Source organism: Diaphorina citri, unplaced genomic scaffold (assembly GCF_000475195.1).
Source record: "Diaphorina citri unplaced genomic scaffold, Diaci psyllid genome assembly version 1.1 scaffold192, whole genome shotgun sequence".
Classification (NCBI taxonomy): domain Eukaryota; kingdom Metazoa; phylum Arthropoda; class Insecta; order Hemiptera; family Psyllidae; genus Diaphorina; species Diaphorina citri.
In genome coordinates this window covers 161,026-188,987 of record NW_007377629.1, presented here as the reverse complement: position 1 = coordinate 188,987, position 27,962 = coordinate 161,026, and the positions used below count along the sequence as shown (strand labels likewise).

At 39.2% G+C, this 27,962-nt stretch overlaps 1 protein-coding gene across 1 annotated transcript; it reads right to left on the bottom strand.

The window, feature by feature from the left end:
• Positions 1-1,307: 1,307 nt before the first annotated feature.
• On the bottom strand, positions 1,308-27,282 carry LOC103505743 (junctophilin-1). Its single transcript, XM_026820996.1, has 12 exons — positions 26,888-27,282; positions 25,651-25,862; positions 6,749-7,059; positions 6,354-6,449; positions 6,140-6,223; positions 5,834-5,942; positions 5,319-5,544; positions 3,885-4,003; positions 3,603-3,635; positions 2,463-3,343; positions 1,436-1,706; positions 1,308-1,324 (listed from the first exon to the last, which is right to left on the bottom strand). The coding sequence occupies exons 1-12, from the start codon at positions 27,148-27,150 to the stop codon at positions 1,308-1,310; spliced, it is 2,622 nt and encodes an 873-aa protein (XP_026676797.1). The 5' UTR covers positions 27,151-27,282.
• Between the last annotated feature and the right edge of the window lie 680 nt (positions 27,283-27,962).

Genomic DNA, 27,962 nt, shown 5'->3' with positions numbered 1-27,962 from the left:
TCATGTGTATACTGTATATGCACCTCTTAAAAAGGACTGAATGAGCGAAGTGGGTGGACTTGAAATTAGTGGAGATGCCAAAACACAACTTTACATAGTTGGTGGAGATGACGACATTACTTAATATTCATTAAGAGCAAAAGGAGAATTAACGGGTGTTATGATCTCTCTCCTCTCCTTCCTAAAGTGAGGAATATTATCTACGAAAAAATAAAAACAAAATACTCTCGTCATAAAAAATTAAAGACAGATATATTTTTAAAATATTTATATTTCTCAAAGTAATGTTTAATTTAATTTACAAATGGTTATTATTTATCAGTTTAAAGGGTATATTTCTTATTTTACTCTTACAAAAAAGTGTAATAAATAATTTTCAACATACAAAAATAAGTCTGGGATTTTTTTCTTTTTCAACATTTCATTTTAACAAACCAATTTTTTTACTATTTTTGTCTCTTTTTGTTTAAGAACAGTTTGGTGGGTGGAAATTGATTTTAGGAGTAATTGAAAAAAAATAATGTAGGGTAGTTTATTTAAAAAATAAAATTTATTTACAATAATTTATTTATTAAATTAACAGTAAAATTGCCTAATGAAAAATGAACAAAATGATTGGTGGCGGGCAGTCCATACCTCTATAGTTTGGATACGAAATAGTATCGAATATGAATTCGATTTTTGTGTTTAATAATTTTATTTACCTGTGACTGCAACTAATTTTCAAGTAGGTACCTAATAGCTTGATTGTGCATTCTGTTGTTTCCTATTCGAGTATAAGGTTAGGAATTCAGCTCAAATTTTTCGATAAAATCATTCAAAGTATGCAGATCGGTGACTTTTCAGACTAAAAACGCCTGTAGAGCCTGTACTCTTTTTGATTAAATTAGAATTATGCACCAAAGTGACTGAAGTTACCGAGGATTCAAGCTCACATTAGTTGTCATTATATGTATATGTTCTCTTCTGGATGATCTGTTTGTAAAGTCAACCTATCTGTTTGAACTTTGACTTTGAACACTGATACGTCCTTAATAGCAGAGCTGTCCAAGAGAGAAAATATTTTTTTCAAGCTCACATTAGTTGTCATTATATGTATATGTTCTCTTCTGGATGATCTGTTTGTAAAGTCAACCTATCTGTTTGAACTTTGACTAGATCTAGAACACTGATACGTCCTTAATAGCAGAGCTGTCCAAGAGAGAAAATATTTTTTAAAAAAAAAAAGTGTCTTTGAAGGGTTACTAATTTCAAGAATTTGATTTGAACTACCTTCTTTGAAGAACGAGAAACACAATTTTATTTATTCAGGCGCGATTTCTGCCTGAAACATACATAGGAATAATAATAATAGTATTGTTAGCAGAGGAACAGAGCACAGCTTTGTTTGTCATTATTAGTTTCAGCATTTTACTGTACAGAATAAAGAAATTACTTCTCTGCGCCCAGCTTTTGACAGCTCTGGAGTTTTTACTCACTTGATTGAATATTGAAGTCCCCTCTTGGTTAGGAGGAGGTTTAATGTTGGAACCCCTGCGTAGAGATTGTCGACTGGAATGAGGCATGACGTTTTGGTTTGGGTTTTGGTTCGATGATTGTTGATCGTACGAGCTTTCAAATGAAGGCTGCTTTTGGAAAGATGATTGATTTCTGCTGAAGCCGGATTGTTGTTGATTTGAAAACAGTTGTGGATTGTATGAAGGCGACTGGAAGCAGACGTAAACCAGATTGCATTAAAAAGTCTGAATGTCTTTGGTGATTTGATTTTAGACAGCAAAAAATACGTTGGTAAGAAGGTATTTGCTAACATTACTAAAGGTTACTACCTTTGAAGGGTTACTAATTTCAAGAATTTGATTTGAACTACCTTCTTTGAAGAACGAGAAACACAATTTTATTTATTCAGGCGCGATTTTCCGCGCTTGGATTTAAAATTTCAAGTTGTCCATAGACAGCTCTCCTCGTATGGACTCCCGCCCGAAAAGAAAGATTAAGAACGAAACGAACGTAAAATAAAATCGAATGTTTGGGAACACGGTGCAGAATTGTGCTGGTCCAGTCATGTGGCGCCAAAATAAGATGCTCACAGCCCCAGTATGCTCTCCTCCTTGGTCAAGTCAATGCTACGTGAGCAGCTTGAAGAACATTATGGCTAGTGAAACATTCACAAATAACACTAACATCACAAGTTGTTGTCGGGAGAACCACTCCTGTGAAACAAACAAAAGTACAATCGTTACAACAACATCAATATAATGCAAATTTTTATAAAAAGTTATCTTTACTAATAAAGTCATAGTCGACAAAAGACTCACTGAATGTCTTTGGTGATTTGATTTTAGACAGCAAAAAATACGTTGGTAAGAAGGTATTTGCTAACATTACTAAAGGTTACTACCTACCCTTCGTAGGTTTTCAACTTGCTTGATGATTGTGGTTCTCTTTACTATTCTGGAACTCACCTGTGAGTGCTGAGGAGATGATGAGTACTGGTCAGAATATTGGTTGGGATTATACTGGGGTTGATTCTGTCCTGGAAATGATTGGGACGTAGGAAATTGATTCGGAGGGAATGAAGGATTTTGATTTGAATAAGGCATATGATTAGGAAACGAGGCCTGTGTGTCAGAATAGATTTGAGTTTGGGAATAATTTTGATTTTGAGAGAGTTGGGGATAATTTTGATTTTGAGAGGTTTGGGGATAATTTTGGTGTTGAGGAGATGATGGAAAATTTTGGTTCTGTGGAGATTGGGGATAATTTTGGTTCTGTGGAGTTTGGGGATAATTTTGATTTTGTGATGTTTGAGGGTAATTTTGATTCTGAAAGTTTTGCTGTTGAGAAGGCTGTTGTGGATAGTTTTGGTTATGTGAATAGTTTTGGCTTGGGTTTTGAGTTTGTGATTGGTAGTATTGATTTTTATCAAAGGATTGGTTCTGGGTTGGGGAATGAGAAGTTTGCTGCTGGGGCTGAGGATAAGGGTTTTGCTTCTGTACAGATGCCCCATAGTTTGGATTTTTCGCTGGAATCGGTGGTGTCTGTTGATACATATGGGTAGGAGTTTGACTCCGAGACGTTTGGCCTGTCGTAGAGTAGGAGGATTGCTGCGTTGAGTATTGACTCTGTGGCTGCTGAGCAGGACGGGGCTGACCAGGCATCGGCAGTCGATTCCCAATCTGTGAAGGCATAGGTAACTGTTCGGTAGGGAGGGGAGGTGAAGGTAACTCGGTTGAAGGTAATTTGGTGGCGTTTGGTGAGAGTTGATCTAACGATGGTCCTGGTGCCAAGCCTTGACCCTGAGCAGGTGTCCTGGTGTAGTCGCGAGGTTTTAGTTTATCCATGGCTGAAACGGAAACAAATACAATAGTGGATTTTAGTGGAGCCTGTTATAAAAAAAGTGAACAATAAATAAATTCTAAACCCAAGCTAACAATAGGTACCTAGGTAACTATTATACTAAAATTATTATTTTTATCTTTACCTACTGTTGGGATTCCACAAGTAATTACCCTAAGTAGGTAGAAGATGTGAAACAATACTTAAATGAACTATGAAGTATAGACCTACTTGATTATGAAGCATGCGAAAGACCCTTTTCTTACCTTTTGGACGTTCCATATTAAATACAGAAAGACCTAAAAATGAGAGATATAAACATTCAAAAGAAGGAAGATTTTTTTTTTTCGTCTATATAAGTAGACCTGGGAACACTTTTCTAACTTTTGTTTCGTCTTTAAGTTGGAGTAATTTAGCTACATAGTTAAGAATGAGATCCAAGCCAATACTGAAATAACTGTAGGTATTAGGTACACAATGGAACTTGAACATTTATCCGTACCCGTTGCTCCTGCTAAACTATAAATTCAATGAGTTGGATCATTTACCTGGTTGAGAAAAATCAGGAGCAAATTGTTTGGCTGTTAATTTTGCTATTTCATAATCTTCCCTTGCATGATCTGCTGCTAAATCAGCTAATTCTGCTTTTCCTCTAGCGGTGGCCATTCTGCAAGAGCTATTTCATAATCTTCCCTTGCATGATCTGCTGCTAAATCAGCTAATTCTGCTTTTCCTCTAGCGGTGGCCATTCTGCAAGAATCGTTTGTTCATATTGCTTGAATAAAACAATAAAGCGAATCCCTTTACTGGGAAGTTCTACTATTGTTGTACTTTTACCTAGCATACCTATTATTATAACTTTATGCCTTGGTCTCGGTTGGGATTTGAACCCGCGTCCTCCTGTTTACCAAGTGAGCATCTTAACCAGTTTAACCACTAAGCTACACAGGAGGCTTTTTTTTTAATTCTTAGAGGTTTGATAGAGGGAACTCCAACAACGGAGGTCTTATCATCCCGAAGTCGAAGGGACAGGATGTTAGAAATCCAGCCGTTCTGAGAACGAAAAGTGTTGTTTACCTTTACATGAGGACTGACAATATAGAGAAGCGGATTCGCGCGAAGTCTTTCGTTTTCTTCGGCCATACGGCGAAGTTCGTGTCTCCTTGCCGAGCTAAGCACTGAAGCTTCTTCCCGGGACATGGGTGTCATGGCTGTCGGTAAGACTTGCACATCGGGCAAGCTTTTCTTTCTTTGCAGAGGTGCTGCCACTGGTGGCGCCTGGAAAGGAAATACCCCCCAGGTCGCTTTAGTAATACACATGAGACAGGAGACCCCTCACCCCTATGGGATCAGATTACCCCCCAGGTCAGTTTAGTTATACACATGAGACAGGAGACTCCTCACCCCCCATGGGATTGATTGTGTGGTTACTTGAAAACAAATAAGTGTCCACAATTCTGTAGGTACCTACCTAATCTTTTGGGTCAGTCGGTGTCCCCAAAGACTGTTGGTCGTATTTTCCTTTTGGAATTTCCCCTCTTTTGGCGTGATAGCGCCTGTACTAAACCATGGAAAAAAAAATAGGGGAAACGAGCTTCAGAAAAAGAGGGGATATTCCAAACGTAAAACTTAGGTCAGCCGTTCCCAAACTTTATTTTTCGTACGTGGCCCCCCTTTGTTTTAATCATTAGAATGAAAGTCTTGGGCCAAAATTTTAATCAATAGAAAATTATTAACCCAGCACAACGTTGGTTACACCCAGTTGGTTGGCAATCATTAGAATGAAAGTCTTGGGCCAAAATTTTAATCAATAGAAAATTATTAACCCAGCACAACGTTGGTTACACCCAGTTGGTTGGTCCTGGTGCCAGTTGGTTACAATGTTACATCCTATACTTATTTTGTCCATTATTATTTTCAAGTAGAATATCATTAAAAAATATATTATCAACAAAGCAAATTTTGTAATATCAGTTACCTACCTAGAGATAGCAATATCAGCTTTCTGCAAGGCAATTTTGTAAGCTCTTTGGGCTGCGTTCACAGCGGCATCGATCCGTTCCCGGAATTTGGCAGAGCGCATGAGAAATAGGTGCTTCTTCTTCTGGGAGGTGATTAGGACGTTGTTCTTGTACTTTCCTTCCTCTTTGGTACCGTCCTTGAACGTAGTGATACCGTAACCATACTTCTTGTTCGCGAACCACTCTCCTGCAATGGATAGGTAATAGTATTAGTTCTAGAGATGTGGAATTCCATTTTATTTCGTTTCTTGCCCAAGTGGACTGAAAACCTTGTGTGAACTGAAAGTTAAACTGCCAGGGAATCCAGGTTAACGAGACTTTCCTGTCTTAGATTTGGGCAGGATGAACAAGGACCTTGTGTGAACTGAAAGTTAAACTGCCAGGGAATCCAGGTTAACGAGACTTTCCTGTCTTAGATTTGGGCAGGATGAACAAGGTATTATATGCTCTTCTATTCCAAATCTCAAATAACTTACCTTCGTATTTGAGTCCGTCAGAGCGTTCACTGATTCCAAATCCAGATCGCTTGTCATTCTTCCATTCTCCCATGTAGGTTTCCGTCACACTTGAGTCCATATGCTCGTCCTGGAAACATTACAACATATTTCAAATCTTTAAACATCTACTTATAAGGATCCCATTTTCGACCCCAGAGTAGCGATCTTCAACCACTGACTGGTCGAAGTCACAAAGCTTTCCGTATGTTTAGCTGGATAGATTTCATGTTTTACGATCGTGGTTGTTTACAGGACGTCGGGTGCCTTGGTTGCTTGAGAACTTACCTCAACGACAAAGCTGGCGTTCGACTCATCGTTGACACTGCCCGCAATGATCCCTGATCCAGAATGTGATGATTCGGTGCTCACCCATGAGGCGCTGGAAGCTGTGCTGCGCATGCTCCCTCCGGAATTGACTCTCTTCTCCAAGTCTCCTGTGGACCTCTGCTTTTTGATTTTTAACCCCTGTGCGTGACAAGAAGGAAGATTCGGTGCTCACCCATGAGGCGCTGGAAGCTGTGCTGCGCATGCTCCCTCCGGAATTTACTCTCTTCTCCAAGTCTCCTGTGGACCTTTGCTTTTTGATTTTTAGCCCCTGTGCGTGACAAGAAGGAAAGAACATGAGTATACGAGTTGACGCATACATACCTATTAACTAATTATGTATGTATCTCAGTAAATTTACTAGAAAAGAAAAATGCAATGAATGAGTACCTACTAGGTATGTACCTTCCACACTAAAAAATGAAAGAATCTAGGGAGAAGAGAGAAGAGAGGTCGTCTACACAAGACTGAAAGATGCACACCCATGATTTCATTATTCAAAACATCCTCATTCGTTCACATAGACACTTATCTACTGTAATGAACGGTATCGAAAGCCAAACGACTTACGGACAGAATGGATTTCTTGATGTTACTCGATTTCTCCACCAGAGAGCGTCTGCGTTGCGGGGGATCATCACTTCGAGCCCGGAGTACAAATCCTCCGCGGGAATCATCCACTCTTCGGTCTCGCTCGACAGCTGCCTCTGTCCCGGCTGGTAAACCTCCGGCACCGCCAGCCACCTCATTGCTCCTCAGAGACGTCAGCGAGGCGCGTAGGTTTTTGTTCGGTCGGTAGTGGGACGCCAAACCGAATGGAGCACTGGCTCGAACCCCGTACCCGTGGCGCATTCCCCTCAACCACTGTCCTTGAAACGTTCCTGTCAACACAAGAAGGAAGTCATTAGGATAACTCGACGGCCTGAACTACAATCAAACCAAAAGGTGTGCTTATTTACCACTACATCACAAACTGCCTCAGCATCGATTGGTGGTGTAGTGCTAAAAACGCTCCCCTTTTCTTGTAACTGCTAACTTTCAAATTGTGTACATGTTTTCCATGTTAGTTCCTAATCATGTGAAAGTGCTTATTGTACAAGGCAAAGTTTTTACAGGGTAAACACCGCAAACCTTTGTACGAAAATAAGGATTTATTTTGTAAGAGGTCCGATAGAGGGAACTGTAACTCCTAAGGTCTCGTCATCCCGAAAGCGAAGAGAGAAGGAAGACAGGATAGGAGAAAGCCAGCCGTTCCGAGAACGAACCTTATCCGTTCATAAAACCCGCCCTGGGTGGGAATCGGACATACGACCTAGCACACAAGGCAGACGCGCTATACCATTACGCGCTAAATAGGCTGGCGAGAATGAGGATTATATTAAGTTCGTTCAACTGGGTTTAGAAAGAGAGTTTTAAATCGTCCCGTCCGCCCGTCCCTCACTTGGTCGCTCACTATAATGTAGTTGGGTAGAACATATGCCTTGCCCAGAGGCTAGAGTGTCAACAGATAAGCTACAATGTTGCTTGATACATAGTAGGTACTGATCAACATTATCCTAAACTGGTCGTCATAAGATAAAAGTGTCTTCCCGGAAATCAACTTTTTTTTTAAATAATTACTTTCATATTTATTATTGAATCAACAACACATAGGTACCTTGAATAGGAATATCTAGGCTTTCAGAAATGTACGGACCAAAGTTTCGCCATTCAGGGCTATACTTTGCGAAAAGGTCAAAAGGAATGGGGCCTTCTCAGGACCTTTTGGGGCAGGTGGCCCAAACTTTGCAGAGAGGTTTATTATAGGATGTATCTAGATCAAAATTGTGCGCGGCCCGAACTTGGAGAAATGTACCGTTCGGCCGCTATTTACGGCCATATTTTTCAAAAATGTCAAAAAGAGTTCGCCTTGCTCAGGACTTTGGATTTCGACCCAAGTTGATCAAATTTAACAGAGAAGTTCGGTAAATAATTTATATCAAAAATGACCCTGATCATTCTAGGATACAAGGTTTCCTGGTGTTAGGTAAGGGGTCGCCAACCTTTTATGGGTAGCGAGCTACTCAGATCACTAGGAGATCCTTTGCGAGCTACCTTTAGTCTGGGAACCAAAACTTTACGACGTAAAGTTCTGGTTCTTATAAGAGTTGCTCTCAAAAACCTCTCGTGAGCTACCGTTAGCTCGCGATCCATACAACTCTAGTCCCGGTCATTCCTCCTTAGCTGAGAAATAGGTAGCCTATCTCACGGACACGCAATGTAAGTTGGCTGAGTCATACAATAAGGAGATGTAAAAATAAATCAGTAGGGCGGAAGCTGCTGAATTCCAAGACAGCACAAAGTTCCAATAGAGACACGATGGGTTAATATGCGTTACAACGTAAGTATAGCATGGATATTTTGCTAATACATTTCTGTAAATAATTTATTTATAAGTGAAGTGTACTCTCAAATACAGGACTCAATTGTGGCATTGTGATGGCAGATGGCATGTATTCATAGTACCTATTGCTTTTTTTACACTACACTGGGCATGGCAATACTACATAGATCTTATAAGCTAAACCCAACTTTTGAGGCTGTTTTCTATTGAATTCAGCACAATTAAGTGAATCAGGTCTTCGTGTTGAAGGCGGAGCACACCTATTGTCAATGATCAGTATAAATTAGGGAACTCTCAGGGCTTTCCATTTTATTATCGGAGTTGTCTTCTATATAAACAGTCAGACTAAGTATTCAGGTTTTATTGATAGTGTGTATGTGTAGGTACCATAATATATATACTCCATCGTTTATATTGGAATCCCATTTGAGTTGAGCAACTAGTGGATATTTTCATCGGCTGTACTGTACCATCAGTATTCCCTGTATAACCAGGAGGAAAAACAAGGTATTTTTTTTTTTTTTTTTTTTTTTTTTTTTTTTTTTTTTGTGTATTCCATCTGTTTGTTGGAAAGCCCTGAACGTTTCTAGACTCAGAGTGGTGAACTTTCCGTTGAAAAGCCCCAGAAACCCAGAATTGAAACTTTCCGACTGAAAATTTTCAAGTAATCCAACGAGTAAAGTAGGTATATTGGAGCTTGGGACGGGGGAAATAGGCTACGTGGGCGTCCACTAATAGAGGAAAATGTACACAGCACGTGGGGAAAACTTGTCCAAGCATATAATTTGTACATAAATATCATTCTCAGGTCGAGTGACCTTTCGAAATAATGTAGGTACCTACATAGCAGGATTGTTCAAACAGAAACTAGTGCAAACAACACAAGTATATGGCTAATGTAATGGAAATGTTTACTTGAAATAGAAACTCTGCACAAAATCGGCTTCATTACAAAAGAGCCTTTTCCCCACAAGTGGCGGCAAAGGAGGAACAATAGAAAGAAAATGTCATACATTTTTGTAACAATGGGCTAGAATTTAAGTCAACAAAGAACAATATAATGTAGAACATGATGTAAATTTTTCAAAAGCCTGCAATAATTTATTTTGAAAAGGCATAGGTATTGCTGCTGATAGCTTTGTGAACCTTGGAGTGTCAAATAATCAGTAGTATATGTCTAATGTAATGGAAATGTTTACTTGAAATAGAAACGCTGCACAAAATGGGCTTTATTACAAAAGAGCCTTTTCCCCACAAAGGAGGAACAATAGAAAGAAAATGTCATACATTTTTGTAACAATGGGCTAGAATTTAAGTCAACAAAGAACAATATATGTAGAACATGATGTAAATTTTTCAAAAGCCTGCAATAATTTTGAAAAGGCATAGGTATTGCTGCTGATAGCTTTGTGAACCTTGGAGTGTCAAATAATCAGATAATATTGAATACATAAATAATGGTAATGTATTTAAAAAATAATAAACTAGGTGATCATTTTCCCTTCATTACAATTATTGAAGTATCTTTGAAGTGTCTAAAGTAAATCGACGCTGCCCGACGCAATGACTCGAAGCAAATATCAAATAATGACCATTTTCAGGTAGTACCTATTTTTTCATATTTTGCAGCAAGTATCATCACTTTCTACTACACTTTCGCTTTGTTCCATAGCAATTTATTGCCCAATACTAGAACCACAGTGAGTTGAGTGGGCACATAGCTACCTAGGTAATTTCCGAAAGTACATATTTCCAGGAGATCCAAGTGTCCATGAAGTGCAGGTCATTCAATGAGTTGGAGAGTTGCAAGAGACAGGAAGGACTGGCTTCACCGATAAGGCTTGGCCTTTAGAAATTGATGATATTAGGTATAGGTATGTATGGACATTTCACATTTATTCCAATGGCAAGGTTCTGTTACAAAGTCTTTGTCAATTTTCAAACTAGACTTTCTTAATGTAGTATAATTTCTTAAAAACTAGGTAAAGGTAGGTAGATTTTTTTTTATAATTTCTGAAAACTAGGTATGGAAAGTCCCTACTTAACGACCAATAAACATCCCCAAGGAGTAGTTGAAACGTTACCATTTTCTAAGTAAGAGGTAAGACAAGTGATTTCCACCTACGATCCATGCATGTCGTTGGTACATCACACCCACACGTAGCAAACACCCCTACACGTACACTATGGATGTGTAATTTTCTGAAATTTGTCGCATGATTCAAGCGACAGTGTCTCGATGTTTCCTCAGAATTGTTTATTGTTACTCTCAATGTTGAGTGGACCGACTCATAGGATGATTAGGATGGTCAAATTTATGTGTTGCTTGCCACATTTTTACGTGTAGCATTCCAGCCTAGAATTCCCCACATAGAATAGAATATACCTCATTTATACAATGAGACTGAAAAGTTTCTTTACCTCGGCAGTCTATATAAGGAATAAGGTCTTATAATAAATTATCTTCGATGTACAAAACATAGCTGCTAATGCACTAAGCTACCAAGTTCAAAAGCTCTTTCCCGCACTACTCAGGTTTTTCCAAGAGAAGAACCTGCATCGCTGAGTACCTATATACTCAACAACTGTAAATTATTTAAGCCTATTGAGAATTGGACCCAGGCCTTTGTTAAATCACGGTACTGTACAGCTGTCAGTCATGATTTAAATGCTTCTCGGGCGGTATTAGACGGAAATCGCGTGCTGTTTGAATAATTAGTAAGGACGTGCTCATATGTTTTCACATTTTCTTAATACCTGAGTGGTATTTTGCATTATGTTGGTATAGTTAAATGCAGTAGACGTAATAATTATAACATTAGCCTTGGTCTCTGTGTACGCATAGTTGCATGACACCTAAGCCTTTACACAACCTACCCTTTTCTTGTAACTGCTAACTTTCAAATTGTGTACATGTTTTCCATGTTAGTTCCTAATCATGTGAAAGTGCTTATTGTACAAGGCAAAGTTTTTACAGGGTAAACACCGCAAACCTTTGTACGAAAATAAGGATTTATTTTGTAAGAGGTCCGATAGAGGGAACTGTAACTCCTAAGGTCTCGTCATCCCGAAAGCGAAGAGAGAAGGAAGACAGGATAGGAGAAAGCCAGCCGTTCCGAGAACGAACCTTATCCGTTCATAAAACCCGCCCTGGGTGGGAATCGGACATACGACCTAGCACACAAGGCAGACGCGCTATACCATTACGCGCTAAATAGGCTGGCGAGAATGAGGATTATATTAAGTTCGTTCAACTGGGTTTAGAAAGAGAGTTTTAAATCGTCCCGTCCGCCCGTCCCTCACTTGGTCGCTCACTATAATGTAGTTGGGTAGAACATATGCCTTGCCCAGAGGCTAGAGTGTCAACAGATAAGCTACAATGTTGCTTGATACATAGTAGGTACTGATCAACATTATCCTAAACTGGTCGTCATAAGATAAAAGTGTCTTCCCGGAAATCAACTTTTTTTTTAAATAATTACTTTCATATTTATTATTGAATCAACAACACATAGGTACCTTGAATAGGAATATCTAGGCTTTCAGAAATGTACGGACCAAAGTTTCGCCATTCAGGGCTATACTTTGCGAAAAGGTCAAAAGGAATGGGGCCTTCTCAGGACCTTTTGGGGCAGGTGGCCCAAACTTTGCAGAGAGGTTTATTATAGGATGTATCTAGATCAAAATTGTGCGCGGCCCGAACTTGGAGAAATGTACCGTTCGGCCGCTATTTACGGCCATATTTTTCAAAAATGTCAAAAAGAGTTCGCCTTGCTCAGGACTTTGGATTTCGACCCAAGTTGATCAAATTTAACAGAGAAGTTCGGTAAATAATTTATATCAAAAATGACCCTGATCATTCTAGGATACAAGGTTTCCTGGTGTTAGGTAAGGGGTCGCCAACCTTTTATGGGTAGCGAGCTACTCAGATCACTAGGAGATCCTTTGCGAGCTACCTTTAGTCTGGGAACCAAAACTTTACGACGTAAAGTTCTGGTTCTTATAAGAGTTGCTCTCAAAAACCTCTCGTGAGCTACCGTTAGCTCGCGATCCATACAACTCTAGTCCCGGTCATTCCTCCTTAGCTGAGAAATAGGTAGCCTATCTCACGGACACGCAATGTAAGTTGGCTGAGTCATACAATAAGGAGATGTAAAAATAAATCAGTAGGGCGGAAGCTGCTGAATTCCAAGACAGCACAAAGTTCCAATAGAGACACGATGGGTTAATATGCGTTACAACGTAAGTATAGCATGGATATTGTGCTAATACATTTCTGTAAATAATTTATTTATAAGTGAAGTGTACTCTCAAATACAGGACTCAATTGTGGCATTGTGATGGCAGATGGCATGTATTCATACCTACTGCTTTTTTTACAGTAGACTGGGCATGGCAATACCACATAGATCTTATAAGCTAAACCCAACTTTTGAGGCTGTTTTCTATTGAATTCAGCACAATTAAGTGAATCAGGTCTTCGTGTTGAAGGCGGAGCACACCTATTGTCAATGATCAGTATAAATAAGGGAACTCTCAGGGCTTTCCATTTTATTATCGGAGTTGTCTTCTATAGAAACAGTCAGACTAAGTATTCAGGTTTTATTGATAGTGTGTATGTGTAGGTACCATATACTCCATCGTTTATATTGGAATCCCATTTGAGTTGAGCAACTAGTGGATATTTTCATCGGCTGTACTGTACCATCAGTATTCCCTGTATAAATAATTGAAACGCGATTGGAATTTCAGAAAGCAAACATATTGCGGCCATATAGCCATACAAAAAGTAACATGTTTAACTCGTACATTATGCATGGCTAACGTTTGAACAAAGAATTAGTTATACTGAATTAGCATGCTCTGAAATTTAAATTCAATTAATGTACTGCAGCATTTTTCCTCGGCCCTTTCATGATTTACATGTTAGGAAAAAGTTGATATGCATGCGATGATAGGAGGTCTAGTTATAAATATCTAGGTATAGGTATATTTTGCTTGTTGATTCCTATTGAGGACAGTAAATCAATATTAGCCTGGAGAAGGGGGTTCAAATGACTTCATTCCTTGTTTCGCCAGTTCTGGGCAGGAACCTGATTCAAATCAACCAATACACCAGCAGGAAAGGACAAAGCCTCACGCCAATATTTGTCAGCACAAGGGATCGAATCCAGAGAGTCTCTAACACGGAGCCATATTGTTTCAACACCAGCAGGAAAGGACAAAGCCTCACGCCAATATTTGTCAGCACAAGGGATCGAATCCAGAGAGTCTCTAACACGGAGCCATATTGGAATATTATTTGGAATCTCTTGGGAATGTTAAATACATCAGAGATACTGATACCAATCCGATTTTGACGTAGGCAGGTAGATACTTCAGATTTGCTTCAAAACATGACTAAGACGAAAATTTACTTCTGAATGTCAGAAACGTGATGTGTTGTTGTGATTCAAATTCAAGCAGAAAACACACTCACACCCAGACGAGACAATGTATTACTCGTCCGATATTTCTACCATCTTGTAATCATTCGAAACTCCAATGAACACTTGACCGGACCGGAAGTTCAAGTCAAACATATTTTACTAGCACATACATTTATTTTCATGAGTAAAACACTCCATCTATATTTTTTCCAAAAGGTAACGTGCTCATGATGCTCGAGTAATTGCCCCTTTGGATGGCCAGAGTCAAACATGAGCTGAGAAATGAATAGACAAAACATAGCCCTCGTACAGATAATGGACGAATGGAGTGTCGAGATAGAAGAAGAAGAAAGTTACCTACCTATTTGATATTTGAACATAATAACTAATAACACGAAAATAGGGGAATTGTTTATGAGGTAGGTACCTACTCTACTGGGGCAACCGAAAAATAGCTAAAGAAGACAAAAAACACAAGTCTTAAGAAATGTGTTGATTTCGTTTTTGCAAGCTAATTGAATCAATTAATCAATCGCAATTTGATTTTGTCTGTTGTGTCTTTTTCATGTTTTTGAGTTTTTCACACAAGTGTCACAAAACACAAGTGCGTGAAAGATCGAAGATCGATTCTTTAGGTGAGATCGATCTGATGGATCGATTTTTAGCCTTCCGATTCGAATCGATTCAAAAGATCGATCTTTTACTCGAGATCGAACATCACTAGTTTTGCCGATCTACAAATTCCGAATAATGTCGATCTCACCCGATCGAATACATAACACTGAACATTTAGAGACGTAACTTGAAGATTGATGATACACACTGTACCTTATCTTCTACATCTATACAGCATCATGTTGCATTTGTCACCTTATGGCTAATGATTCATGAGAACGAGAGAGAGAGAGAGAGTTCATGAGCGTGGGAGAGAAAGAAAAACTCCCTCCCATTTCCATTGGGAAGAGAACCTATCCCATATTGGAAAGTTTTAATGAACATTTAAAGAGACCTACTCAGGGGCAGAGCTTACATCAGTTATCAATAGATTAAGACATCTACGCATATTTTTGAACAAACTACTGGCTCTCAAGTAGCACTGAAGCATCACTTCCAAAGTTCATCTAAAATCTAAAGCATCTGAAAATCCAATATCTGGAACTGTGTACGTGCGGCTTAACTATACGCAGCCGTTGTGTGCTTGTCCATCGAGATATAGGGAGCCATGTTCTGCCAGTATCAACTCTGACGATTTTCATACGACCGAGCTTACCACGGATCCTCAGGGCAAGGTAAGTACCCCGGTCCGGCCATTCTCGGGACACGGTATCTTCGACATGGGCAGTCTAGGCAAGGGTCTAGTGTATTTTATGGGTTTCAAGTTTGTCTCGGGATGATGTAATATCGCACTCGAAAAGGACCGAAAATTCCCTTTATCACAGATGGGCGATCGACGAGGTGAAGAGGTGAATCTAGTCGACCACTTGCAACGAGAGTCCACACGACACCATCCACCTCTTCAATTGTCCATCAAAGCTCACACAACTCACACCTCTGGAATTCATAATGATAGGCGACGCGCAGATGATAAGAAGAGAGACATAGCATCAAACACACATTGATGTTTGATAAATTAGAGGAAAAAATCATCATTAGGAAAAACTAGGAAGGAAAAGAGGAATTGAGAGGAGACAGAGGACGAAGAAACGGAAATCGTGGATAGTGGATGACTGGATGACGAAAGAAGCAGAAAAGGGGAAAAGGAACAGAAAACGAGATTCATCAACTTGACATTTTGACTTGATAGGTACTTGTCGTTATCTTACATTATGAGCTAAAACTAGTCATTATCCCTTGTCAGTTTTCTTCGTCTTCATTTTGCCGTCCGTATCTATCTAATTTTCTTACTTTAACTACATTGATAACAACCATGAAACGAAACTGATGATCTGATGACCTCTAGTTGGTTTTATGTTTTGATGTCCTGTTTTTATTGGTACTGTTTATTTTAAGATTTATTAAAGCTCAGGTGAAGGTATGATGGGCAAGGCCCCAGGACAGGATTGGACAGCCATTTTTTTAGTCTTCGACAATCCGAAGTTTAGACAGCAAGCCATCGAGCAATCTGGACCAACCGTTTTGTCGCTTTTTTTTTTTTTGTATCTCCCTTAACCGTTCCATCCCATTTTTTTTCCATCCATTCCTTTCTTATTACGTGTTACTCACCTTTTTTTTTTAAATTAATCAGGGGTGTTTTGGAAAATGGTAACCCCCATAAACTGTATCAAATATTAGCTTGGTTAGGCTGCGGCGGGAAAAAGGCTTTTCAGTCTATCCAGCAGGTACAACGGTATATCTTTATCTATTTTTTTTTTTTTTTTTGTTTCCTCTGTTTTTGTTGGAAGCCCTGACGTTTTCTGGGACTAGAGTGTGACTTTTCCGTTGAAGCCAGAAACCCGAATTGGAAACTTTCCGTGAAAAATTTTCAAGTATCAACGAGTAAAGTAGGTTAATTGGAGTTGGGCGGGGGATAATAGGCTTAGCGTGGGCTGTCCTCTGATAATCAGAGGCTAAATAATGTTCACAGCGCGCGTGTTGGGAATGTGCGTCAGCGCGTATGGTGCTGGTAAGTTTTGTGGAAATTTGTACCTAAGCATAATATGACATAAAATCATTTCTCAGGTCTGGATTGATCCTTTTCGATAATAATGTAGGTTACCTTCATAGCGGATTGTCAATTATATACAGAAACTAGTGCAACAATTATTACAATGTGATGTCTAATTGTAATGGAAATGTTTTTACTTGAAATAGAAACTCTGCACAAAATGGGCTTTTATTACAAAAAAGGAGCTTTTCCCACAAAGTGTGCGGCAAAGGAGGAACAATAGTAAGAAAATGTCATACATTTTTGTAACAATTGGGCTGAATTTAAGTCAACAAAGATACAATAGTTAGTGATTACTACATGAATTAAATTTTTTCAAAAGCCTGAAAATTTATTTTGAAAAGGCATAGGTATTGCTGCTGATAGCTTTGTGAACCTTGGAGTGTCAAATAATCAGATTGTTGCAGAGAATAGTTTGAACTCTACGTGGAAATGAGTTTGAAGTCTAGGTGGAACAATGGATGACCCAATATGTACATCGGTACATAATATGACTGTAAACGACATGTAAATGTCCTTCATGCCCAATAGGTATAGCTATAATATGTTAGTAGGTTCTCATGTGAGTGATTGTCTGCATTATATACTGTAACAAGACGAGCACCCTCATTCCAAGTGAGATCAAAGTGATGACACTTCCGAGACAAACGTCAGTGACGTGTGATGTGATTAGGGAACATAGTGTGAACTGTATAGAGTATATAGGCAGATAGATAGGACCGTATTGCCCTATGCTCCCAATGTCTAAGAAACAGCACACAGACGATCTTGTCCGTGCCCGTGTCAACGACGCATGTGTAAAATTCCTCTTCATCCAAGTCGAAAATTTTACATAAATACACACACATCTCTCCTCTCTCGCACACACACATTTCCCCGAAATAGATGTTTGATTCGGTCGAATGGTGTGTTTTTGGGGGCTTCTCTTCTCTCTCAGATGCTCTCCTATACAATTGAAATCCCTATGCTTTACATTGTGCATTTGGCCGCGGCATGAAGGGATTTGCCTCTGTAGTGCCAGCTGCCCACCACTCTACAAAAGTATACAGAGACTAATGTAATGAGTCAGGGGAAATTAAATGGGATTTGCCTCTGTAGTGCCAGCTGCCCACCACTCTACAAAAGTATACAGAGACTAATGTAATGAGTCAGGGGAAATTAAATTTTTTCAGAGCTTGGGGTCATAAGAATAATGTTGTTTTTATGCTGTTCGAATGGGATAATAACGAGTCCCTTTACCCCCAGCTCTACTACTGTTGTAATTTTGATATGCAAGTCCCCGCCCTCCCACTTACCAGGTGAGTACCCTGACCACTAGGGATAGGTAGGTTACCTACTTACTTACAAATACTAGGATATCATTTTCACTATATACGAGTAGTTACCTACCCTTAACCCTTAGTTCTCTTTAGTCGTTAACTGCACGTTATTATGCAAGCGTGGTAGTCGCCCAACCGAAACAGTCGGCGCCCTCCCACTTACCAGGTGAGTACCCTGACCACTAGGGATAGGTAGGTTACCTACTTACTTACAAATACTAGGATATCATTTTCACGATATACGAGTAGTTACCTACCCTTAGCCCTTAGTTCTCTTTATAGTCGTTAACTGCACGTTATTATGCAAGCGTGGTAGTCGCCCAACCGAAACAGTCGACAATTACTAGTGTTTACATTCTGAATAAGTATCTCCCTATACAGCTCATAAAGCATTGGGGAAAAGGTGCCGTCAATATCGATTGGTAGGTAATGTTGTCGGTAAATATTGAATACATAAATAATGGTAATGTATTTAAAAAATAATAAACTAGGTGATCATTTTCCCTTCATTACAATTATTGAAGTATCTATGAAGTGTCTAAAGTAAATCGACGCTGCCCGACGCAATGACTCGAAGCAAATATCAAATAATGACCATTTTCAGGTATAGTACCTATTTTTTCATATTTTGCAGCAAGTATCATCACTTTCTACTACACAGTTGTCGGTACTTCATAGATACATAAATAATGGTAATGTATTTAAAAAATAATAAACTAGGTGATCATTTTCCTTCATTACAATTATTGAAGTATCTATGAAGTGTCTAAAGTAAATCGACGCTGCCTGACGCAATGACTCGAAGCAAATATCAAATAATGACCATTTTCAGGTAGTACCTATTTTTTTCATATTTTGCAGCAAGTATCATCACTTTCTACTACACTTTCGCTTTGTTCCATAGCAATTTATTGCCCAATACTAGAACCACAGTGAGTTGAGTGGGCACATAGCTACCTAGGTAATTTCCGAAAGTACATATTTCCAGGAGATCCAAGTGTCCATGAAGTGCAGGTCATTCAATGAGTTGGAGAGTTGCAAGAGACAGGAAGGACTGGCTTCACCGATAAGGCTTGGCCTTTAGAAATTGATGATGATATTAGGTATGTATGGACATTTCACATTAATTCCAATGGCAAGGTTCTGTTATAAAGTCTTTGTCAATTTTCAAACTAGACTTTCTTAATGTAGTATAATTTCTTAAAAACTAGGTAAAGGTAGGTAGATTTTTTTTTATATATATATAATTTCTGAAAACTAGGTATGGAAAGTCCCTACTTAACGACCAACAAACACCCCCAAGGAGAGCCAAGTATTTGAAACGTTACCATTTTCTAAGTAAGAGGTAAGACAAGTGATTTCCACCTACGATTTATGCATGTCGTTGGTACATCACACCCACACGTAGCAAACACCCCTACACGTACACTATGGATGTGTAATTTTCTGAAATTTGTCGCATGATTCAAGCGACAGTGTCTCGATGTTTCCTCAGAATTGTTTATTGTTACTCTCAACGTTGAGTGGACCGACTCATAGGATGATTAGGATGGTCAAATTTATGTGTTGCTTGCCACATTTTTAGGTGTAGCATTCCAGCCTAGAATTCCCCACATAGAATAGAATATACCTCATTTATACTTATACAATGAGACTGAAAAGTTTCTTTACCCCCGCAGTCTAAATAACGTCTTATAATAAATTATCTTCGATGTGTAAAGCAAAGCTACTAATGCACTAAGCTACTAAGTTTGAAAGCTCTTTCCCGCACTACTCAGGTTTTTCCAAGAGAAGAACCTTCATCGCTGAGTACCTATATACTACATACGTATCAATCTGGGTATGAGATGGATAGCACCAGAAAACCAAAAGTGGAACTCAACAACTGTAAATTATTTAAGCCTATTGAGAATTGGACCCAGGCCTTTGGTAAATCACGGTACTGTACAGCTGTCAGTCATGATTTAAATGCTTCTCGGGCGGTATTAGACGGAAATCGCGTGCTGCTTGAATAATTAGTAAGGACGTGCTCATATGTTTTCACATTTTCTTAATACCTGAGTGGTATTTTGCATTATGTTGGTATAGTAAAATGCAGTAGACGTAATTATAACATTAGCCTTGGTCTCTGTGTACGCATAGTTGCATGACACCTAAGCCTTTACACAACCTACCGTTTTCTCGTAACTGCTAACTTTCAAATTGTGTACATGTTTTCCATGTTAGTTCCTAATCATGTGAAAGTGCTTATTGTACCTACAAGGCAAAGTTTTTACAGGGTAAACACCACAAACCTTTGTACGAAAATAAGGATTTATTTTGTAAGAGGTCTGATAGAGGGAACTGTAACTCCTAAGGTCTCGTCATCCCGAAAGCGAAGAGAGAAGGAAGACAGGATAGGAGAAACCCAGCCGTTCCGAGAACGAACCTTATCCGTTCATAAAACCCGCCCTGGGTGGGAATCGGACATACGACCTAGCGCACAAGGCAGACGCGCTATACCATTACGCGCTAAATAGGCTGGCGAGAATGAGGATTATATTAAGTTCGTTCAACTGGGTTTAGATCGTCCCGTCCGCCCGTCCCTCACTTGGTCGCTCACTATAATGTAGTTGGGTAGAACATATGCCTTGCCCAGAGGCTAGAGTGTCAACAGATCAGCTACAATGTTGCTTGATACATAGTAGGTACTGATCAACATTACCCTAAACTGGTCGTCATAAGATAACAGTGTCTTCCCGGAAATCAACTTTTTTAAAAAATAATTACTTTCATATTTACCCCGTCCGCCCGTCCCTCACTTGGTCGCTCACTATAATGTAGTTGGGTAGAACATATGCCTTGCCCAGAGGCTAGAGTGTCAACAGATAAGCTACAATGTTGCTTGATACATAGTAGGTACTGATCAACATTATCCTAAACTGGTCGTCATAAGATAAAAGTGTCTTCCCGGAAATCAACTTTTTTTTTAAATAATTACTTTCATATTTATTATTGAATCAACAACACATAGGTACCTTGAATAGGAATATCTAGGCTTTCAGAAATGTACGGACCAAAGTTTCGCCATTCAGGGCTATACTTTGCGAAAAGGTCAAAAGGAATGGGGCCTTCTCAGGACCTTTTGGGGCAGGTGGCCCAAACTTTGCAGAGAGGTTTATTATAGGATGTATCTAGATCAAAATTGTGCGCGGCCCGAACTTGGAGAAATGTACCGTTCGGCCGCTATTTACGGCCATATTTTTCAAAAATGTCAAAAAGAGTTCGCCTTGCTCAGGACTTTGGATTTCGACCCAAGTCGATCAAATTTAACAGAGAAGTTCGATAAATAATTTATATCAAAAATGACCCTGATCATTCTAGGATATAAGGTTTCCTGGTGTTAGGTCAAGGGTCGCCAACCTTTTATGGGTATGTACCGTTCGGCCGCTATTTACGGCCATATTTTTCAAAAATGTCAAAAAGAGTTCGCCTTGCTCAGGACTTTGGATTTCGACCCAAGTTGATCAAATTTAACAGAGAAGTTCGGTAAATAATTTATATCAAAAATGACCCTGATCATTCTAGGATACAAGGTTTCCTGGTGTTAGGTAAGGGGTCGCCAACCTTTTATGGGTAGCGAGCTACTCAGATCACTAGGAGATCCTTTGCGAGCTACCTTTAGTCTGGGAACCAAAACTTTACGACGTAAAGTTCTGGTTCTTATAAGAGTTGCTCTCAAAAACCTCTCGTGAGCTACCGTTAGCTCGCGATCCATACAACTCTAGTCCCGGTCATTCCTCCTTAGCTGAGAAATAGGTAGCCTATCTCACGGACACGCAATGTAAGTTGGCTGAGTCATACAATAAGGAGATGTAAAAATAAATCAGTAGGGCGGAAGCTGCTGAATTCCAAGACAGCACAAAGTTCCAATAGAGACACGATGGGTTAATATGCGTTACAACGTAAGTATAGCATGGATATTTTGCTAATACATTTCTGTAAATAATTTATTTATAAGTGAAGTGTACTCTCAAATACAGGACTCAATTGTGGCATTGTGATGGCAGATGGCATGTATTCATAGTACCTATTGCTTTTTTTACACTACACTGGGCATGGCAATACTACATAGATCTTATAAGCTAAACCCAACTTTTGAGGCTGTTTTCTATTGAATTCAGCACAATTAAGTGAATCAGGTCTTCGTGTTGAAGGCGGAGCACACCTATTGTCAATGATCAGTATAAATTAGGGAACTCTCAGGGCTTTCCATTTTATTATCGGAGTTGTCTTCTATATAAACAGTCAGACTAAGTATTCAGGTTTTATTGATAGTGTGTATGTGTAGGTACCATATACTCCATCGTTTACATTGGAATCCCATTTGAGTTGAGCAACTAGTGGATATTTTCATCGGCTGGTACAGTTCTCGATAAGGGATACAAAGAGTAGAATAAAAAAAGAATCGTTTTATCATAAAAGTTTAATGAAGTTAAGAACAGAAACACCATCTCCCTCGCTCCCATCTTAATGCTTCTCCACTCTATTAAATTGATTAGGAGGGAAAGTATCCAGGGTAAAAAAGGAGAATGGAGAAATGATGAAGAATGAGTGAGCAGGTCCGAAACTAAGGGACTCATTATAATGGGCTATTGATACTTCCTATACTTTTACGGGATTATCATTTCATAAAGCTAACTTTCCATATCCATATTCAATTTCGGCTATGGACTTGAAGAGATTTGGCATCTCCACTAATTTCTATAGACTGGTTAAGGGCCACAAAGTAAGTTTAAACTCGGTTAATCTTCTCTTTTCTCATTTTCCTCAGAAAAGCTCAACATCGAATATGTAGCAACTAAATAAAGATATGACCAAAGTGGGGCTTTTCACCTGCTTAGGTACATAAATTCCATTCTCTCTCTCTCTCCCTCCCTCTTTCTCTCTCTCTCTCTCTCTTGGGAAAGAGAGAGAGAGCCAAGAGAGAGAGAGAGAGAGTGTGTGTGTGTGTGTGTGTGTGTGTGTTTTCTCCTGTTTTCAGTTCAAGGTCATTCATTGCTCACGTCAGTTTCCAATGAAAAATTCAGGCGTCCTCTGAAAAGCAAAAGCACTTTGACCACCACATATGTATATTTGAGTTTGAGCTATAGGTAATAGGTAGGTATTACCTGACCTTCTAAAATCTAAAGGTAGCCTTCGTTGCGTTGTTTCAATTTACTTTCTATTTTTTTTTTTTTTTAATCCACCCATTGAAAATATGAAAGTGCTGTAGAGCGCTCCAAAATGCACATGTTCATATTTCATTACTACATTACAAATTTTCAACAGTAAAATGGTTTCCTCAAAATAAATTGATCCCAAGGGCAGGATAAACCTAGAGTACCTAGACCCTTGACAACTGGAGTGTGCCTGAACCTGAAGGCGTATGTGTTGTGTTCCAATCCACTCAACCTCTATTTTGATGTAGGTACCTATGTACAATAGCTTTTAAAATAGCTTTTTTTCGGTCAGAAAATTTCCGCTCAGTGTTTTTGGGTTGTGAGTTTTGTTATGTACCTACCTAACTATGAGGGTGTGGTTATGTACCGGGTTGAGATAGGTCATTCCCGTCCTTTCTTGGCGTGTGGAAAATGATGTGGTAACTTAACACAGCCTTTGTGAGCGTGTAAAGTTGGCGGGAGATTCAAAATTTTGATTTTTTTTTTCCGCAACTTGTAGGTACAATCTGAATTCATTTTTACTTTTTATCTCGAGTTTGCACGTTTACAGGGTGTGGTTATGTACCGGGTTGAGATAGGTCATTCCCGTCCTTTCTTGGCGTGTGGAAAATGATGTGGTAACTTAACACAGCCTTCGTGAGCGTGTAAAGTTGGCGGGAGATTCAAAATTTTGATTTTTTTTTTTCGATGGTGGGATTCGAACCCGGGACCTTCTGCATGGCAAGCAAGCGCGTTACCACTGGACTAACCGTGCCCCTAAATCGCAATTTGATTTTGTCTGTTGTGTCTTTTTCATGTTTTTGAGCCGAAAAATAGCTAAAGAAGACAAAAAACACAAGTCTTAAGAAATGTGTTGATTTCGTTTTTGCAAGCTAATTGAATCAATTAATCAATCGCAATTTGATTTTGTCTGTTGTGTCTTTTTCATGTTTTTGAGTTTTTCACACAAGTGTCACAAAACACAAGTGCGTGAAAGATCGAAGATCGATTCTTTAGGTGAGATCGATCTGATGGATCGATTTTTAGCCTTCCGATTCGAATCGATTCAAAAGCTCGATCTTTTACTCGAGATCGAACATCACTAGTAGGAAGCTTTTTCCGTCTCACACGTTCTGAGATCGATCTGATGGATCGATTTTTAGCCTTCCGATTCGAATCGATTCAAAAGATCGATCTTTTACTCGAGATCGAACATCACTAGTTTTGCCGATCTACAAATTCCGAATAATGTCGATCTCACCCGATCGAATACATAACACTGAACATTTAGAGACGTAACTTGAAGATTGATGATACACACTGTACCTTATCTTCTACATCTATACAGCATCATGTTGCATTTGTCACCTTATGGCTAATGATTCATGAGAACGAGAGAGAGAGAGAGAGTTCATGAGCGTGGGAGAGAAAGAAAAACTCCCTCCCATTTCCATTGGGAAGAGAACCTATCCCATATTGGAAAGTTTTAATGAACATTTAAAGAGACCTACTCAGGGGCAGAGCTTACATCAGTTATCAATAGATTAAGACATCTACGCATATTTTTGAACAAACTACTGGCTCTCAAGTAGCACTGAAGCATCACTTCCAAAGTTCATCTAAAATCTAAAGCATCTGAAAATCCAATATCTGGAATTAAACCCACATGCTCATTTAATCAGGCTGAGGGACTATAAACAAGGAGTAGATCAGAGTCTAGATAAGGGACTATGACCAGGGAGTAGACTAGTCCCAAATTCCTTATGCTATACCTCATGAGCGTGGGAGAGAAAGAAAAACTCCCTCCCATTTCCATTGGGAAGAGAACCTATCCCATATTGGAAAGTTTTAATGAACATTTGAAGAGACCTACTCAAGGGACCTTACATCAGTTATCAATAGACTAAGACATCTACGCATATTTATGAACAAACTACTGGCTCTCAAGTAGCACTGAAGCATCACTTCCAAAGTTTATCTAAAATCTAAAGCATCTGAAAATCCAATATCTGGAATTGAACCCACATGCTCATTTAATCAGGCTGAGGGACTATAAACAAGGAGTAGATCAGAGTCTAGATAAGGGACTATAACCAGGGAGTAGACTAGTCCCAAATTCCTTATGCTATACAAATAGCAAAGGTTGAGCATCCACTCGTAAAATTTTGTAGCCAAAATCAAATGTCGGCCTAAAAGCGATCACCCTAAGGTTGATTGAGGGCTGATGAAAAACGCCGACCCCGTCTAAACACGGGAAACACTTGCAACGAGAGTCCACACGACACCATCCACCTCTTCAATTGTCCATCAAAGCTCACACAACTCACACCTCTGGATCTATGGCTTAAACCAATTGATGTGGCAGAATTCCTAGGATTACCAACTACAGAAGGAGTTTGATTCCATTTGACCTGGGCAATGGCCACTACAACAACAAACACGGGAATAGGCGGAGAAGAAAAAAAATAAGAAGAAAAATATGGAACAAGCGCTTACCTCCATCAGCGTACGTTTCTGAGCCATATCCATCCTGAAGGCCATTTGCCCAGGTACCCTCGTATTTGGCGTTCGATGTTGAAGATTGGCGCACCCCGTAGCGACCTTTGAATCCTTGCGTCCATTCCCCCCGGTATATCCAGCGGCCTCGGGACTCCACCCCCAGACCATGGCGTTTCCCGTTCTGCCATTGACCTTCATAGGCGCTCCCACTGAAATAAAATAGAATATTACCTTGTGTTATCCTGCTGGGTCTTCGAGCTTAGTTAGGCTTCTGAAGATCGCTCGGATCTTCGAGCTTAGTTAGGAAACACTGGTGGAGATTACCTACATACATAAAATATGGCATGGTAGGTATCCTATTTTCTCATCGGGGAAGTTCGCGATGGCATATTTATACCCGTAGATTTTTTTTTTCTTTCGGAATTTACATTTTCAATTTGAATATTGCTTTCCCTCAACTGTTGTATGTATTGTAGGTATCTATAGATCTTTCCTGTAAGTACCTTTGGATGAGTTTCCCCCCCATTTATAAATTGGGCAACAATGTATTTTTCTCTTAGGGCAAACAAGGTGAATCAAACTGTACCTACAGAACGTTATCTCGTTCTCTCCTTTTTTTTACGTCACTATTTGCCTATGTAAATATTGATAGGAAATTTTAATTTAAAGTTTGAAAGTTTTCTACTACACCAACTAGGTAGGTAACTACTTTCACATGTAAAGTAGTCTATTATTTAGTAATTTTACATGAAAAACTATGTATTAGGAGATGCCCCACACATCAAATTAAATTTCCATAATATTCTTCGCTAATTAATTTAATTTTCCAATTCAAACGACTTTATTAAAATTGAACGTTTCATATGTACGTATGAGGTCATATTTATATTTTAGAGCTCAGTGCTTCGTGTTATTTTTAAAATTTATCTAGGAGTTACATGTACCTAAACATATATAGGTCAGCATTTTTTCTGTACCTACTTATCATTACTCTCGATTTTTTTAATTTATCTCTTGTAATGAAAGTTTGGCTTGAAATATTATGTAGGTACATATTTAGATTGTGATTTTTACGATTGGAAAAAGAAAATGTAGTTCCAAGAAATAGCTCGTCTTGAAGAGGACGTTTGGGAATATTTTGGTTTTCTGACCATATTGCAAAACATGGCCAGGGGACTTGTTTAGAAATGATCAAACACTTTCGTATGCACTTGGTTGAGGGGCTTCTACTTACCTCGGCCAAATATAGACTCCGGAGACCTCGAATCCATAGTGCCAAGCGCCAGAGTATGCACCTTGTCCTTTGGGTCCCGTACACACACCATGTCCATGAGCTTTACCGTCTTCCCAGCCCCCACAGTACGTACCCCCGTCATCGAAATCAAACCGACCACCGTTCACATGAGTTTTAGCCGAGAAAGCAGTTCCTGTGGCTCCGGTGCTCGCTGGGGATGGATCACCCCCTGGTGAGCTGGTTACCGCCGCCGCTGCATTCATACTCCCGAGAAGATCATTTTAAGTTTTAGGCCCCCTCGTAGTAGCCTCACCCGTGATATCGTGGCGTCACTTCAACACATTCTTTATTCTTTCTCGTTTTCGTGCTTCTCGCATTCAATATGGCCATGGAGGAGTTCTATACGCCGGCGCTACATTAACTCTTCAAGTTTCCGTGCTGCTACGCTATGTGTCGGGGCTCTATTGATATTTCCACTGCCCCCACCCCCTCACTTTAGCCTATATCTTCAACACGTGTTATTTTGAATAACATAACAGCTGTTCTGATAAGAGATAAAAGTACTTTCTTCTTTCCCTCTACATTTCTTAAATGAATCAAGTCCTCATTCGTTGAAACAGGTTTTAGATGTTTAATCGGAGGATTGGTTTGAGCCCCGGTCGCGACATAACATCTATTACCTATCAGCTTCTTAAAGAAAATATATATGTAAACTTTATATTATTTATATTATAAAGGAAAAGTGAAAGAAATGTTGTGGAGGTCTAGGAAGTTATGAATAATTTCAACCAAGAGATGTACTTAATCCTACACCGTTTCTTACAACACAAGGGAGGCCTTAGCGGACATTACCTGGGTAACTACCTGTATCTACTCATAAGTTAAATAAAGAAAAAAATAATAATATTCTTTGTTGAATAATGAATAAACAATTTTTGGGTAATTTTTATTTACGCATATTATTGACCGAACGATAGTAAAATAGCGAAATAAATAAGAACATTACTTCCATGGAAGTTACGCTATATCTACGAAGATATATACATATTTAACAAATACAAACATGGAAAACATA